Here is a 16,567-nt window from a genome sequence, read left to right on the forward strand (position 1 = left end):
TTCCAGAAGGTGGAGACATAAGACAGAGCAACCTCTCCTTATTTGAAATGGTTTCTACCAACATTGGCTCCCATATACTCTGTATGAGTATGACTCGTCAAAGTCAGCTACAGGATGCATCATCGTTTTGGTGGAACTAAAGCTACCAATGGATTAGGTTCATTTCTCGTTATCTTTAAGACTTTAAGCCGCCAAATATCTCTAAATGGACGCAATTAAAGTGAATGTCATACCAGGTGAATATTTAAATTAGATTAGGCTGTTACTGGAAAGCCCAAATGTGTAACACAAACAGGAATTTGATGTTATACGTGAAGTAAAATATGGAAAATGAGAGCGAGCGTGGTTTAGTGAAGAGGTTAATGGCAATTGATGAATCATGAGTCCAGCTGGAGCAGCTGCCGTGTGCGAACCCTGACCTGTAACCGGACAAGTGCGTGCATGCAATGCAAGGCTATACGTGTCTGTCTCCTCACGCACACCCCACGAACCAACGCTTGTAGCTTCACAAGGCTCCTGAGCGCTCGATATGCCCGTCGTGCCTGTTAAAGTTGCAATTAAACCACTGCTAAAAGACATTGGCCATGCAGAGAATTGTTGAAAAAAGAGATTATGGGGAATGGGTTGGGATTATTACAAGATGACCCCTGAAAATTGCTTGGATTTTGATGGCCGCGATGTCCTCCTTGGTGAGATCTTTCTTTCGGGGTGATGGCAAGCATGGGGCTCCATCATTGGGTTCTTCAGAGTATATTGCTCCTCCTTCTGTAACGTCTGGTTCTTCGTTGTAGCTGGGGCTGGTGGCGATGTGGCGAACAGTGATGGTTTTGGATGATGTGAAGAACTTTGTTCGAACAATGCCGAACCAATTCCGAGACGTTCCCATGAATATTGCCGATCTCGCTTGTCTCCTGCTTCTTGTTTCAGATTTTAATGTGTTGCTTCACTCAAATAAAAAGGTCTGGAGAAGGTGGCGTAAAGGGAAGGTATGTGCGCACCATGTTTGCTTGGAGGTAGAGATTTTGTTCATCTCGTGTCTGTCAGGACTGCTATTGCTAACGTGGCAGCATGAATTCCTTTGCTATTTTGAAGCATTCCAACCCTTTCTCCAAATCAGACTCGGAAATAGATCTTTTTTTTCCTTAACAATAATATAATAATAAATCAAAGTGGTCCATCAACTTCTTGATTTTCTGCTCACTTTACCCTAGCCCTCACCAGATGGATGGAAGGGTGTACCCGTCTCACCCATTAACTCACCTCTAACCCTGAACAGATCTTTCCTCGATCGAAAGTTAAATAATTTACCTTCAAGAAAATGACAATTTATCTTAATTACTTACATTAAGGTTGATTGGCTACACAAATCACATTTTTCCTCTGCAAACAAATCACATATTTTCCACGTGGATGAAATAAAATAAATAAATAAAAATTGGTAAGAGATAATGACCAGGTAAAAAAATGGGAAATGAGAGGCAGCGTTGGCAAGGTAACCATCGATCTTTTATTGCGTGCTAGATACAGATACAGAGCTTACCCGCTTCTGCAACATTTTTATTCACAGATCCCTGTATACCTTGTCCTTGCTATTACTACATTTGTAATTCTGTTCTGCACATAACCTTACTATCTAGAACAGTTACGGTATCAGCAAGTATGGCGCCCATGTGCATACTTCAAGTTCAAGAGTCTGTCGGAAGTCCATTCTGTGACCAAGCATCATACCCACCAGCTATGTCAGTAATGGCTGTAAAACCCTGCAGAGAGAAATTGAACTACTATTATTATTAATGAATTACTACTATTTTTATTTTTAATCAAAAAAATATGGAGTGTATCCAAACAAGCACTAAGTTTGTTTATTTTGAAACCCTTTCAACAACCTTTAAACAAACTGACAGATTCAAGTTGAGGTGACGCACTACTACAATACTACCAAGCAAGCAGAAGAAAATAAATAATAAAATGGAAAAATTATCAGAGGCAGCCCTGAATGAGATTATACGAATAGGGGCTGTAAAACCAATTTGAAGGTTTAAAGAATGTGCTTACAGCAGCCAAAAGATCATTCACAGCCATGAGTGACCTTTTCCCTTTCTGGCATCCCTGTAAAAGGCAGGAAGTGGAATATGAGGAAGAGAACTCAAATGCCAAATCTCAAAGTTGATTTCAAGTCAATAAGAGCGCTAAGACTTTGGATAGTGAAGACATACAACAATGATTTCATCATCTTTCCGGAAATGTGATGAAACTTCCACCAGAAATTTAGGGTTCTTTGCCATCCCTAAGATCAAGAAACAAGAGATGAACAAGTGAAATAATAATGATAATTCGCTAAAAGCAATGCAAAACGCTGACACAATACCAACGCACATATCATATCATATTAACATATTAAGCAACAACTTAAGAATGAAATAAACTTCTTATCCACTGCAATACTATACCTAATCTTAGTTTCTGATTGGACTCGGATAAATTCTACATCCAGTTTCATTAGCAGTTAATTGCAGTTGAAATTGCTGATTTTACCTTCTACTCCTACTCAACCACTATTATTGAATCCATCCCAAAGAAGAAAGATTGAGGATACCATGTTTACACTAGCTGCTGCTATCAACATTTGGTTTACTAATGCAGTAGTTAACTCCATTGGGTAGCAAAGTTGAACTAAGGTCCAAGTTAAAAGATAATTTTTAGTAGAGGCTATTCATCCTGAAAAGAATGGTAAATTTGTTTTCCCAAATGGACAGATAATATAAATGCCAAAAGATTTTGGATATATTTGATTGACGGGATAACTTTTTTTTATTCTATTATTAACCAAGCATGAGATAGAATATGATGTTTCATCGCCGGATAGAATAGCTTGTTTCTCATGTTATCATTGCTCGAAATTTAATAATCCCATGGAAATTCCATAGATCATAAATTCTTCTTCTTATCAACTTTATCCCATTTGTACAAAAATTAATAAAAGATGGGAAACAACAAATTTTAATTAAAGAAAAATTGGTTCTCAAAAAGAGAAATTAATTGAAACAAGATTATAAAGAATCACATAGCAAAGCCTACTAAGGTATTGGAATACATCTTCCTCAAGTCTCTATACATCAATGGCGAGTAGCAATCATTGCTAAAGATCATTGAAATACTACCAATCAGAATTTGTCTCAAAAGGCACCCCTTCTATAATGATTCTTATCCAAACAAAACCATAAGCAGATTGAATAGCTGAATTTTTGCATATCTGAAAAGGCAATTGAGATCTCAATGAACTTTGTGAAACTCTGTAACTAATAAACCATACCAGATCCAAATCTGAGCATGTAAGGAACGTTAATAGCCCCAGAGGCATGTCCAGCACTGAACTCTTCAGGAGTCCTACAACAGCATACCAAAATCGAAATTATCAAATCGCTGAAACTAACTGCACTACCATCCACTTCTCTATGTGTAAAAATTAAATCTTAACAATAAAAAAAGCAATAGGAATCGATATATACCTGACGTCCAGATACCGATGTCCAGCTTGAAGAAGCTCGAGCGCCACGCGCACCGGCACCGACGTCGGCACACCCGTCGACTCCAAATTTCCTCTAGCAGCAACCACGCGACTTCGGAAACCAAACAACAACCAAAAAAAGTTCATCAGCGTACACAAAACACCAATTCAGACACTCCGTTTGGTTCCCGAGAAATCCGCAAAAAGAAAACACTAGAAACCTCACAACATCTGACTTTTACAAGGATTCCGTGTTTTCATCGTTCTTTTCCCCTGTTTCCTCGGTAACCAAACAGACATTAATTGTTCATCTGATATAGAAGTACCAAAGCCGCTTGGTGCTGCCGACGACACATCGCTGTGGATTCGCCTTCAACGGTGATAAACACCTGTAAAAAATAAATCTTACTTTACTTCTTCAAAAACTTCCAAAAAAAAAAAAAACAGACAAAAAAACCGACCTGAAATTGAGATTACGAGAGAGAGACAGCAGAGGAAGCAAGGAAGGAGCGTAGGCAGCGGAGGAGATGAGGGACTTCGCGATCATTTCCTTCTCCATCTTTACCAGTGGGTAGTGGATGAGTTGATGTTGCTGCTGCAATGGATTGGAGGAAGTTTGTAGGATGGAGGAGTCTAGAGAGATGGGAGAGAGTAGAGAGTAGTGAAGGAGTAGTATGCCAGATGTGTGGTGAGGTCCGCCTTAATAGAGTGTGGCAGTGACCATGGCTGCCACGTCATCAAAGGCTCACCACTCTAGATGCTGATGAGGATGCTCTGCTTCAGAATTGGGATAATGGGAATCATAAGCTGACACCGCCACACACGCCTTTCAAGGATAAGTTTGTAACCGCCTCTGTTTTCATTACATGGAAAGCGACTCCCCTTCAGTTTCTCTTCCATTGACTACAGTTACTCTTATTTATGTATTTGAATTTTGAACCCTGCCCTTTTCGATTTTACCTTTATACCCCTAGATTTTTAGACTCTGAGTATATGGTTGAACTATTAATCAACTGTTGTAACTTATAAGGCTATGCTATCTTAGAAAATCAAGTATTACAGGGAGATTTGATTCTCGATCAATACAAAGAAAACACAAATGTTAATGAAAATAATTTTATCGTATTCATTGTACTTAAAAATATATTAAAAAATCAAACATTATTGAAAATAGTTATAAATTTATAAAAATAATTTATTGATTTTAAATTCATTTTTTATTTTTACATTTTCTCTCTATTATTATTTTTTTTTTTTTACTATTTCTCTTTAAATTTTCTAGAACTAAACCTAACATAAAGAAACATATTCTCGAAAAAATTACAAAAAAATAAATTAATAACTACCAAACCTTTTTTTTTTCTTTCTATTTTAATTTGTATATCATTATTGTTAAAATAAAGTTCTTAAAAACAAGACATGATATAACAAAATTAGACTTGCTTTTCTACTATTCTATTCATTAATGGCATTAAATTTTATTTAAGCATTCAGGTCTATAATGGCTAATATTATACATGACTTGAGTGTATTAGGAACTAAATAAAATATTCAAGTTTTCCTTATAAGTTGATAAATTGTTTGCAATCAGTTCATAGACTTATGTATTTGAGGTAGTAGTACACTATCTCCAAATTGGATGGATGACTTGTCTTAGTCATCAAAATGGATTTCCCATGGTGAGTACAATATGTATAGTTAGACATTAGAAAGGATTACAATAAATCATGACATTAGCTATCAGATAGTTATGATTTTCCAAGTTATTATGTTGCATATACTCTCAACCTTTTGAGAATATTAAGTTAATGTTAAGGTTTTTAGTAGCTTTGAACTATGATGATACCACCTTAAGGTGGTCATGTGTTCCTTATGAATTGGGTCACTATTGATTAAGGTCGATGATAGTAGGTATTTCTAAGATAAGCACAATGATATTTCATTGATTTAAGACAGTGTGTCCCCTTGAGTGATCATAAGGACTTACAATCATTTTCTTCAATGGAATGATATATGTTTTTAATAAGTTAAAATATGTCAGATGATTACATAATAGGAATATCAGAGACTCAAGGATTATAAAGATAGTATTGAAATGTTAATAGCATTTACCTTATTAGATTATGAACACCAGATTATGAAAGTTTGCATGTAATAGATGTAGGTCACAAATAAAAAGAATTGATTAAATTCAATTTAATCAATTCTTATCTCGATACAATGATATAAGATAGTAGAATGCAATTGATTCTTTTTAATGGAATGTTGAGTTAATTTCAAAATTGGATTATGAGAAAGTTAGTATTTCCCTACAAGTCCTAATGGTTCCCGTTCAACTTCATATTCTTTGTTTGTACAAAGGTTTAAGGATTTATGGAAAATTAAGCATTTATGTGCATAAAAGTGTTTTAGTAAAAGTACAAGTTCTGCGTGACTTTATGATTTATTATTTTTGTTTATATAGGCTAAGGTGGTGTTTGTTTTTTTGGCTTTTTGCTGAAAGCAATTTAGTTTTAGAATTTAGGTTGTTTGTTTTTCTATTTTTTCATGACTTATTATAAACTTTTTACTAAATAGAAAAAGTCAAATGTGGTGTTTGTTTTTTTTCTTAATTCTAAATAGAACCTTAATGCTTAATAGTGTTAAATATTAAGTTGTTTGTTTTTGTAGTATTTTATTTCTATTAAGTATTAAAAAGTAAAAAAAAAAACAATATGTTATTTTTTCTATTTAGAAAAAACTACATATTTTGGTTTTTTCTATTTAGTAAAAAGTTTATAATAAGTCATGAAAAAATAGAAAAACAAACAACCTAAATTCTAAAACTAAATTGCTTTCAGCAAAAGCCAAAAAAAAACAAACACTACCAAAATATGTAGCTTTTTCTAAATAGAAAAAATAACATATTGATTTTTTTTTACTTTTTAATACTTAATAGAAATAAAATACTACAAAAACAAACAACATAATATTTAACACTATTAAGCATTAAGGTTCTATTTAGAATTAAGTAAAAAAACAAACACCACCTAAGTTAATTAATTAATTGAAGTTCATTAGAAGTAATTAACTAATTAATTAGTACCTAGTGGGTTACATTAAGTGACTCGGCCCAAGTTGGATAAAAGTCACTTAAGCCCAAAAGAGAGTTCATATAAACCCTATGGGTTTTAGGTTTAAGCTCTAACTTGATAGACCATTAGTCTTTCAAATATCTAGCCTCCTCCTCTTTCTCATCTCAAGATATGTAATCACTCTACACAAGTGTCATGAATCAAAGGAGTGATTAGGTAGAAGATCACTAGGTTTCAAGATCTCTTCTATAAAAGGATTCGGGTTTTAGAGCATTCAAACCTCAAGTATGGTTTCTAACATACCCTACCGGATCAAAGTTTAAATTTTTATTATTTTCATTATGCTTAGGATCTTAGATGCATGCGCCTTAAAGCCCCAAAACAGATATTAAATCGGCCAACCACTAGTACGAAAGCAAGATCTGATATCCATAGCATGTTATATCTAATATTACGTTGTACTAACTTTATTTTGTAGGGTTAAGATTTCATCCCATGACTCTATGAATGAATGGATGAAATTTATTCTTCTTCTTTTTTTTTCATATGAATGGACTGGTTGTTTTTCTTTTCTATATCGGGTTATAATCTGCATAAGAAGTATAAATTAAAAAATTTCATGGTAAAAATCTCTTCTTTTTACATAGATGGATTGTAAGCTCCGTTTTTTTAGGAGCATAGCATTTTTGTATTCCATTTAAAAATTTGTTCTTTATCCATATGCAGTGTCCTAAGAGGATAAAGCAAGACCTCATAAATTCTGCGACATTCATGCAGAAAACTAACTTGAAAAAAGTCAATTTTGGATTCAAATTCTAGTAAAACTTGTGGTGGCATGCAGAGATGTAGGCGACAACTATCGAGCACTAAGATTTGTGAGCGGCCTGCAACGCCAAGTAATCTTTTAAGCACCTTGGGCGCTCAAGTACTATTAGTGGCAATGTAGTGGCAACTTAGGAAATTTTGTAGTTGTAGTGTTTATATATATATATATATATATATATATATATATATATATATATATATATATATATAATTAAAATAAAGAACTCTCTTTAAAATTTTCAAGTTTACATTATCTTATTACACTAAGTTTTAGATTAGGAAATAAATGTTTTTGAAAATTCTCATGATAATTTATTCATCAAAATAATTACTACAACTTTTAAAAATATCTTAATTAACTCAAAAGATTAAGTGGAGGAGGGTCATAGGCAAGCCCATAACCTTCAAAATCAAACCCATCTTGATCTAGGTCATCACCACCCTAACGGTGGATTGGTCCAAAGAATCAAGGGAAATAGATTTTCATTATTATCTTTAGACCCATCTTGATTTTGAGTCATCACCACTTCAACATAGGGTTGGGTTAAGATATTAAGAAATATGAATTTTCTTAAGAATGAGATTAGATATTTTAGTTGTGGGAGAAACCATCCTAATGGAGAGGTTCTTTACTGGGTAACATTGATGTCAAAGATCTTAGTTATACATTTAGGTCATGTTTGGTTGGTCGTATATTAGAACGGATATGATAAGAGAATGAATATTATATCATATCTCATGTTTGATTGGTGATGGGATAAGAGAAATTATCTTATCACTTATCCAATATTCAACCAAACATAAAATAAGATAAGTGGTGATATATTATCTACATTCCTTTTTTTTTTATCTGTTTTATATGGAATATATTAATCATACGTTAAGATATGAGATATGCATATCCTATCTATCATAATTTTTTTTATCATTTTTTTATTTTTTTTATATACTCATTTTGTAAAATAAAATTTTTAATTATAAATTAAATTTATTGTTAAAATGAAAAACTAAAAAAAATAATAAAATAATATCAATGTATGATATATATAATTATTTTTATATATTGAATAACATAATATAAAAAAATATTTATAAAGTTTAAATTTTTAATCATAAATATTATTAAATATAAGAGAAATTTTATTTTTTTAATAAAAAAATATAAGAATGTGATATCATTCTTATTTTAAACATTGAAAATAATATATTTCATATTATTTTTTTATTCATTTCATAAATAATATAAACATAATATAACATAACATATCTCATTAAATATGTCATCTTAGAATATTATGCTTATAAGATATGTATATCTAAGGATATCATATCTCATTGGACATCATATCTTAGGATATGTATTTCATATCCAATGTGATATGATATATTAGGATACACATATTTTATCATAGCTTATCTCGTAAACTAAATGTAGCCTTAATTTGAATATGAAAGTGGCATGCCCAACATAGGAGCTTTCATAGACTAAGGGTTAAACTAAAAGGAATGTTGATCTTGCCTCCACAACATTTCGAGTGTTAACCCAAAGGTTCTCCTAATCAAGTTTTGATGATTACAAAACAAGGTTAAGCCCACTAACGTTTTTAAATCAAGTGAATTTAGCAGATTTCAATGAATAATTCTTAAGAAAGCTCAAGAAACCATGGAAGAAAATTAAATGACATGAAGATGTAGATCCCTTAAACACTTAAAGTGTCTAGGAAATTGGTGAGATGGTATTTTATAGTGCACTTAGGTCCAAAACTTTTTTTCATGCATTTCGAAGTTAACTCTTTCATACTATACTTAAGCTTAAAAAACTATTTTTTTAATCATAAAATTAGATGAATATTTGTTTTAATTCAAAACCTTGAGCCTAATCCTTTCTAAACCGACTTAAAATGATTTTTAAAGGGGTTACATAAGTTGCTAGAAGGTTGAAATCTAAAACCAAAACTTTTTATGAACTTTTGGGTGCAATCGGTTAAGGGTAACCTGAATTGGTCAAATCAATTCGTAAACCAGCTCAATCGGTTGGGCTCACACAATCAAGGACCAGTTGAGGATGCTAAAAAATCTTCTCTCTTCTAGTAACTAGTGTGTTGTCAATTGAGGTTTTTGGGTCGTCCGATTGAGTTCCAATCAAGAGTTAATCAAACCTTAAAAGCACGAACAATCACCTATAGAGCATTAAATGCACCAATGACTAATCAATTGGTCAAACCGAAGCTCAATCAATCTAAGCTATTTTTTGTTGTTTTATGAGTTTGAAGTTGTTTTCTATAAATTAAAGGGGCCTACTATATTGATTGAGAAAAGAACACTTGCATTGAATGAAAAAAAACTCATACTTTCTCACTTTCAAAACTCTTCATTTAAGTGTATTGATTTCAAACTTTCTTATTCCTTTAGTGCACCATAAAATCCGTCATAGTTTTTCTTGTATTGTGAACTAAGTTCTTTCTAGGATTGGTAGTATTGAATTCATATATCATCTATTCTTTTTGAGGAAAAATACTTCAAGTGTATGCAAACTTGAAGAGAGAGTAAAGGTCCATTAGAACATTGTAATCTAAGCGTAAGAAGGTTGAAAAATTTAACCTTAAAGTCTTTGAGATAGTGGAACTCCTGCTCAATTAAGAACTTGAGGAGAGTGGATGTAAGTGGATTATCAAACCACTATAAAAAAAGTTGACAATTTATTTCTCTCTTCTCTTAACTCTTTAAATTATCTGGGTTAATTTTACTTGTTTGTTTGTATTTGTTTAATATTTTTGAAAAAAATTTAACACTCAATTCACACCCCCTCCTACTGATTTACTTAACTTAATCAACCATCTTCATAATTGGTATCAAAGTTAGACATCTTATTATTTTTATTTTTTTAATAATCTAAAAGGATATGACTAATTTTTACAACTCATCTCACATGGAAGGGTTTTCAATTAATTAGCCTCCATTCTTTTGGGGAACCAATTATTTTTATTAGAAAACTAAAATGAACGGTTTTAAAATTCATTGACTATGATCTTTAGGATGTCATCAAAATGGTCCCTATGTTCTAACCAAAATAGAGAATGGGGTACTTATTTTAAAACCAAGTCAGAAATGCGATGATCTTGTTTAAAGGAAAGTTCAATTAAATGCAAAAGTTATTTATTATCTACATTATACAATAGATAGACATGAGTATAATCGTGTATGCCAATGTGAATCCACCAATGATATTTGGAGACTTCTTAAAATAACTCATACAAGAATTGATTAAATCAAAGAATCTATGATTGTACAAAAAAAAAATCCTCAAAAAATTGCTACCAAATTTAAGAGTATGAGTTTGAGTTGGGCCACTAGGACTCAGAAAAATATTGACTTCTTCAAATTAATGGGGACCACTAAGCAAGCTATAAGTTTTAATAACTAAGAATATAGCAATAATGAGAACATATTAAAAAAAAAATAAGTACACAAGTATTAAAAAAAAATTGAAGTAAAATCACGATAATATACTAAAATCGTGTATTACCACTTTTAAGACAAGATATTTAACCCTTTGAAACCAGCATTTTTCACGAAATAATTTTTAAGTACGCCGTAAATTTGTTAAAAATCCAAAGTAGGCAGCCAAACGGACGCTGAAACCGCCAAGCTTGGCGAAGAAGGCGAAGACCTGTGGGCTTGTGAGGCGAAATTGGGAGTTGATGGCTAGCTTCGTCGTATCGTATCATCCGTTCTTTTCACCCACTCCTCGTTTGTATTCTCCATCTCCTTCTCCATCGATTCCTTCTGTAACCCAATGCAAGGGTTGGGGTCGCGGGGTTCTGATGCTTCCCCTTAAGTGCTTGCCCAAGCAAACTCCGGATTCCGATACTGCGTCCTCGTCTTCTTCTTCTCCGAGCATTTCAGCATATAGTTGGTGTGCAGGACTTGGAGGTTTAGGGTTTCTGGAAACCACGTACTTGACTTACCTCAAGCTCACCAATTCCGATGCCTTTTGCCCCATTGGCGGTGGCACCTGCAGCGATGTCCTCAACAGTGACTATGCCGCCGTTTTTGGTGATTTTTGTTGTCACTATTGATACTATGTTGTTTCCTTAGGCTTTTTTTTTGGATTTACTAAAAAATTTCATTGATTTGAGGGTTTTTGCACCAGATTGCCGAGGATTGGTTTTATTTTTTTGGTTCGGAGTGTAAATTGAAAATGAAATGCTTTTCTAGGGCGGGGAATTGATTGTGACGGTGAGGAAAGCATGTAGATTTCTAGGTCACTTCAGTGGCATGTTTTATAATGTATTTTGAATTGGGGCAAATAAAGTAAACTTACAGTTTGGGATTGACCATTACATGAATGAAAGCACTGTTTTTACCTGTTACTCATCTGATATCTTGTAATGAATTGGGAGTTCTTATGAACATTTCTTCCTTCTGAAGTGTGCAATTGAGCTAAGTGGGTTTTGGTGATGGGAAAATGTTCAATTGTCTATGCTGTGATGATTTGTTTATGTATTGTTTTTCTTTTCAGGTTAGTACATATGGAAACCAACAGACATCCATGAAAAGAGTTAGCTCTTTTTTCTGATAATGGATTGCTGTTGTGATACATGTTTCTTGTGTGGAGATTAAACCTGCTATGGCCAGAATGATCATAACCTGTTGTTCCATCAAATGTTTTCAATATGCGATACCTTGTTATATGTTCTCTGACATTGTTCTTGGTGGCTTGCCTTAATTCCATGTAATCTGTCCTGTAGAGAAGTTGTTAGTCGGGTATGGATGTAAAAGTTTAATAACATACAACCTGCTTGTGGCAAATAAAGATGTAAGAGATGAGATGCTTTAATGGGAAAAAGCAAGTATGAACAATTTTTTGGTAAAGGGGGAATATTAATTGTATATGAATTCATTCATATATTCACTAGGTCTATGCCTGTTATCAAACCAAAGGTTGATTTTTTTCGTGCCCATCTATGATGATGCTGTTTGTCTTTGGGAAGACAGTAGTTCAGCTTGTTGAATCTCTTGATTTATTTTCTTAAATATCTTTCCTCATCTTATTCATTTTAGTGCCACATTATTGTTTACATCAGGAATTTTTAATTTGACTTGAAAATTATATACCGATTATATTGCAGGTAATATGTTTGAAAGAGGATTTCAATGATGATCCTTTTGCATTTGCCAGGTGTTCCTCTTCCATTAATTGGAATGGCTGCTTATGGGCTAGTTACAATACTTGGTTTACAGTTGGCTGGAAAGAATGTGCCTTTTGGAATTGGTGAAACCAATGGTCGTTTGCTTTTACTTGGGACCACTACCTCCATGTCTGCTGCAAGTGCATACTTCTTGTACATTCTAAGCACACAATTTCCAGGAGCATCATGCTCATATTGTTTAGTTTCAGCTCTATTGTCGTTCAGCTTATTTTTCACCTCTCTAAAGGTGAATTTTGTTTTTTGGCCAATTTGTGACTAATTGTTGTAGTGATTGGTACAAAACCATTAACCAGAAAAGATTTTTTTTCTGTAGGATTTTCAGTTGAAAGACATACAGAAAACGGTGGTGCTACAGCTATGTATTGCTAGCTTGGTGGTTGCTACTTTAAGCACTTCATATAATACTTTGCCTGTCTCAACAAGGTAATATTGTACCCGAAATGCTTCACAGCATCTAATTTTGTTGCACTCCATAAGCTAGTCTGTTGGCCTGCTATTATGTTAAGGGAAAACTTGTGTTAATTTTTTTCCCCAATTCTACTTGCACAGCTTGGCTGAAATTGACCTGCAGCCATTTACAGTTGAAATTACAACACAGTCAAGTCCTTTGGCTCTTTCTCTTGCAAAGCATTTGCGATCCATTGGAGCTAAAATGTATGGCGCTTTCTGGTGTTCACACTGTGTGGAACAAAAACAGGTACATCTTTCTTTATAACTCCTATATAAAACTTGTTTTGAAATTACAGTGCTTAACATAAAAAATTCTTAACTAGTCAGAAGACTGTAACACAGTTGATCATTTTCTGTTCATGTCTTTTGGGCAGTCTCAGACAGAGTGCTGAAGTGAATATCCAAGACATGAGACATAAATCAATATTACTGATTTTCAGAGTAAAATAAGGATTATTAATGATTTTTATAAATTCTACTGAACCTGCATAGATAGCTGCTTACGTGCTGAAATATTGGGCTCCTCAATTAAGGACAAATGTTATAAACATGGTTATTATTGTTTATTCTTTATTGCTGTCTTGTAGGCTGAAAGAAAATCCGTGGCTTGATTGCTGTCTTGAACAGAGTCCTCCCTTTGTCTATTTGAAATCATTGTTTGATTAATTAACGATCTCTTGACAATCGTCACACTGATATACCTCTGGCCTATGCTCATCCATTGAGCCCAAACAAATTACATCCATGAATAATGTGGATTCACATTCAATGAGAACTAATGTCTCCACAGCTTCATCAGTGGTATGGTCTGTTTTCTTCATGATATTCATCCCTCTCCTGCAACTGCCTCCATCATCTGTGGTAACTCATTAACTCTAATGTTGACATGTCCATTAACCCCACCCTTCTATACTGCTGCAGACCACATAGGTTTGATTTATCACTTAAGTGGAAGTAGCTGAATGGAGCTCATTTAGGTCAACCTGCAACATTTGATCCAATTGACGAACATTTTCAGAATGCTTAATACTTGAGATGCATTAATCAGTAGCAACTTACAAATGGAAGTTCTTGTTCCTCTTCCTGGTTTGGGGCTGGTTGTGTTTGCAACCTTTTCTTGTATTTTTGGTTGGGTTTAGGCTATCTGAAGAAAAATGAGGGAGAGAACAAAGGAATTCCTCTCAAATTAGATGCCCATATGTGGCAAAGCTAGGCTGGATTCAGAGGAACCCAAGGGGCATATTATTCACTCAGCAAACTTGTGTTTTTGATCCATTGTTCTTTTCCCTAGTCTTTTATAGGCAAATAAGAATTCAATAACAGATGATAGGAAAAGAAAAAAGGGGCAACCAAAATACACATGATGTATACAGAGAGCATGTTAGAGGTTGAAAAGAAAAACAAGCAAAATAAACCCTTACTCCCTAAATAGTTGATATCATCTATCACAGATCCAGTATCAAAGTCTAAGCAGTACTAGACCAAGATAACAAAGGTTTTGGGGAAGTATTTCACACAAGTTCTGAACTTCCTTTGCCTTAAAAATATCTTTTGTTCCAATCTCTCCAAATGCTCCAAATCAAGCAAAGAGGAGAGAGTCTCCAAAACCTCATATGACTCTGAATGATGCTTTTAGCCAACCTAACAATAACTCCTTGAAAGACTGGGGGAGTGCCCAAGAAATGCCAATTAAGAGAACACAAAACCTCACACCAAACCCACAATAAATAAGGATATGCTTATATGCAATTCATACTGACTAACAAAAAGAGCAGCCTCTTTTCATAAGCTGATTTATTGTAAGAATTTTCTCCTTAACAACCTCCAGAGTAATGAAACTGACTTTGGAAGGCTCCAATGGAAGCAAGCCTCCCTAGCTAGGAAAAGAACCAGATACCCTCTGGGTTGGAAAACTGCAAAAGTATTTGACACAGAAATTACTGTTCTTTGTAAACTACAAAACCAACTTATCAAGCATCCTTCACCAACTGAATACTTTTCCCAAGTTATTAATTCCTGTGGTTGAGATATAAATTAAAATTTTATAATCAGAAGATTATTTGTTTTCTTTCTTTTCAACCCACCTTCAATTAGTGTTTTACTTTCTTAAAGAACGGTTCGGAGTAAGGAATGTTTATAGAAAACATACTCTATCAGGCTTTTCTGCTTGCAGCTAAATAGCTAACAATCATTCTTGTATTTTCATTTTGAAAACAAGTTTTCCTTATTCCCTCTAATGAAATTTATTATTTCCATTACCTATATTTCTTTTTTCTTCTATTGATACAGATGTTCGGACGTGAGGCAGCAAAGCTATTGGACTATGTGGAATGCTTCCCTAATGGATATAGGAAGGGAATTAAAATGGACAAGGCTTGTTCAGCTGCTAGAATTGAGGGGTTCCCAACATGGGTAATAAATGGAGAGGTGAAGGAGCTCTTCTTCTGAAACTTATCTCTTTGTTTATTGTAGTTAAACCCTGCCCTCCAGCAAACATTTTTCTGAACTTTACACCAAAAAAGCTCTTTTCAAGTTGCCAGGGTGGTTCTAGTACTGGCTGATGATGGTTTTGCTCAATGCTCATCCTTAAATGGTTCCCTGTAGTTGTAGTTTCGAAAAATAATTTATTCGGATTGTCTCATCCTTGAGTTATCACCTCATGCCAGATTTTCAGAGTGCCTCCTTGGAAAAGGTTTATCAATGGCCTGTCAAGAAAACCCATATTTTGATTAGATTACTGTTGGATCATCCACGTCTCTTCTTTGCCATCCTTCACTAAATGGATGGCACTTGATCTTGGTTTCCAAGCTCCACCAACACCAACCCTATTTCTTCACTTTTGTCCAACCCCCAACACACAAACCAAATACAGCATTCGGTCTGAGGCCTGATGATGATCATATGATGTCCTCTTTTTGAAAGATTGATTCATTGTTAACAATGGACATTCTTCTTTCAGGTTTTGAGTGGAGAACAAGAATTTTCAGAGCTTGCTCGAGCATCTGGATTTGATTTTGACAGTTCTAGTCAAACCTAATTAAAATGAGCCATTGTGGTGGTAGCATTGCAGACATCTACAACTCTTGGATGACTTAGTTGTGGCCATTGCACATACCTGTTTCCCATGTTCTCTTGAACCTTCGAGAGCTCAGGTTGGGGCCCATGCCAGTGTTTTCCAGAAACTGTTATTTCTAACGAGTGTGGTGATGAGAAACAGGGAGAGGGATTGTACCGAGGGTAAATAAAAAATTCACGTCTATACCTTTTCTTATTGTAATCCGTGTTTTAAAAAAGTAGTGTTGAACTGGGCCATCAAACTGATAATTGACTGTATTGTTTAGTGTCATGAGTGGCATCTTGCAATGATCATCCTTAAAGAACAAGATATTTGAGTGGCATCTCTTTCTTTCTCATCGGCCATTGTTCACCAACTAGAAATATCAAGTGTAGGCAGTTTCTGAACACTTGGTAGAGAATGGGTCATTCCATGGTAGAGA

At 34.0% G+C, this 16,567-nt stretch overlaps 3 protein-coding genes across 3 annotated transcripts; 1 reads left to right on the forward strand and 2 right to left on the reverse strand.

Annotated features, from left to right (window-relative positions):
* Positions 1 to 215: 215 nt before the first annotated feature.
* On the reverse strand, positions 216 to 1,369 carry LOC117912428 (protein IQ-DOMAIN 14). The gene is made up of 3 exons (XM_034827003.1): positions 999 to 1,369; positions 638 to 911; positions 216 to 542 (listed from the first exon to the last, which is right to left on the reverse strand). Exons 1-3 carry the CDS (start codon positions 1,028 to 1,030, stop codon positions 378 to 380), a joined length of 471 nt encoding a protein of 156 aa, XP_034682894.1. The 5' UTR covers positions 1,031 to 1,369; the 3' UTR covers positions 216 to 377.
* A 115-nt stretch (positions 1,370 to 1,484) lies between these two features.
* On the reverse strand, positions 1,485 to 4,187 carry LOC117912427 (thiosulfate sulfurtransferase 16, chloroplastic). The gene is made up of 7 exons (XM_034827002.1): positions 3,970 to 4,187; positions 3,835 to 3,897; positions 3,510 to 3,620; positions 3,314 to 3,387; positions 2,217 to 2,287; positions 2,056 to 2,109; positions 1,485 to 1,760 (listed from the first exon to the last, which is right to left on the reverse strand). The coding sequence occupies exons 1-7, from the start codon at positions 4,065 to 4,067 to the stop codon at positions 1,686 to 1,688; spliced, it is 546 nt and encodes a 181-aa protein (XP_034682893.1). The 5' UTR covers positions 4,068 to 4,187; the 3' UTR covers positions 1,485 to 1,685.
* A 6,826-nt stretch (positions 4,188 to 11,013) lies between these two features.
* LOC117913019 (thiol-disulfide oxidoreductase LTO1) lies at positions 11,014 to 16,468 on the forward strand. Its single transcript, XM_034827866.1, has 6 exons — positions 11,014 to 11,463; positions 12,590 to 12,846; positions 12,934 to 13,043; positions 13,170 to 13,317; positions 15,360 to 15,497; positions 16,030 to 16,468. Exons 1-6 carry the CDS (start codon positions 11,109 to 11,111, stop codon positions 16,105 to 16,107), a joined length of 1,086 nt encoding a protein of 361 aa, XP_034683757.1. The 5' UTR covers positions 11,014 to 11,108; the 3' UTR covers positions 16,108 to 16,468.
* Positions 16,469 to 16,567: the final 99 nt, after the last annotated feature.

The sequence above is a fragment of the Vitis riparia genome, chromosome 4 (assembly GCF_004353265.1).
Source record: "Vitis riparia cultivar Riparia Gloire de Montpellier isolate 1030 chromosome 4, EGFV_Vit.rip_1.0, whole genome shotgun sequence".
Classification (NCBI taxonomy): domain Eukaryota; kingdom Viridiplantae; phylum Streptophyta; class Magnoliopsida; order Vitales; family Vitaceae; genus Vitis; species Vitis riparia.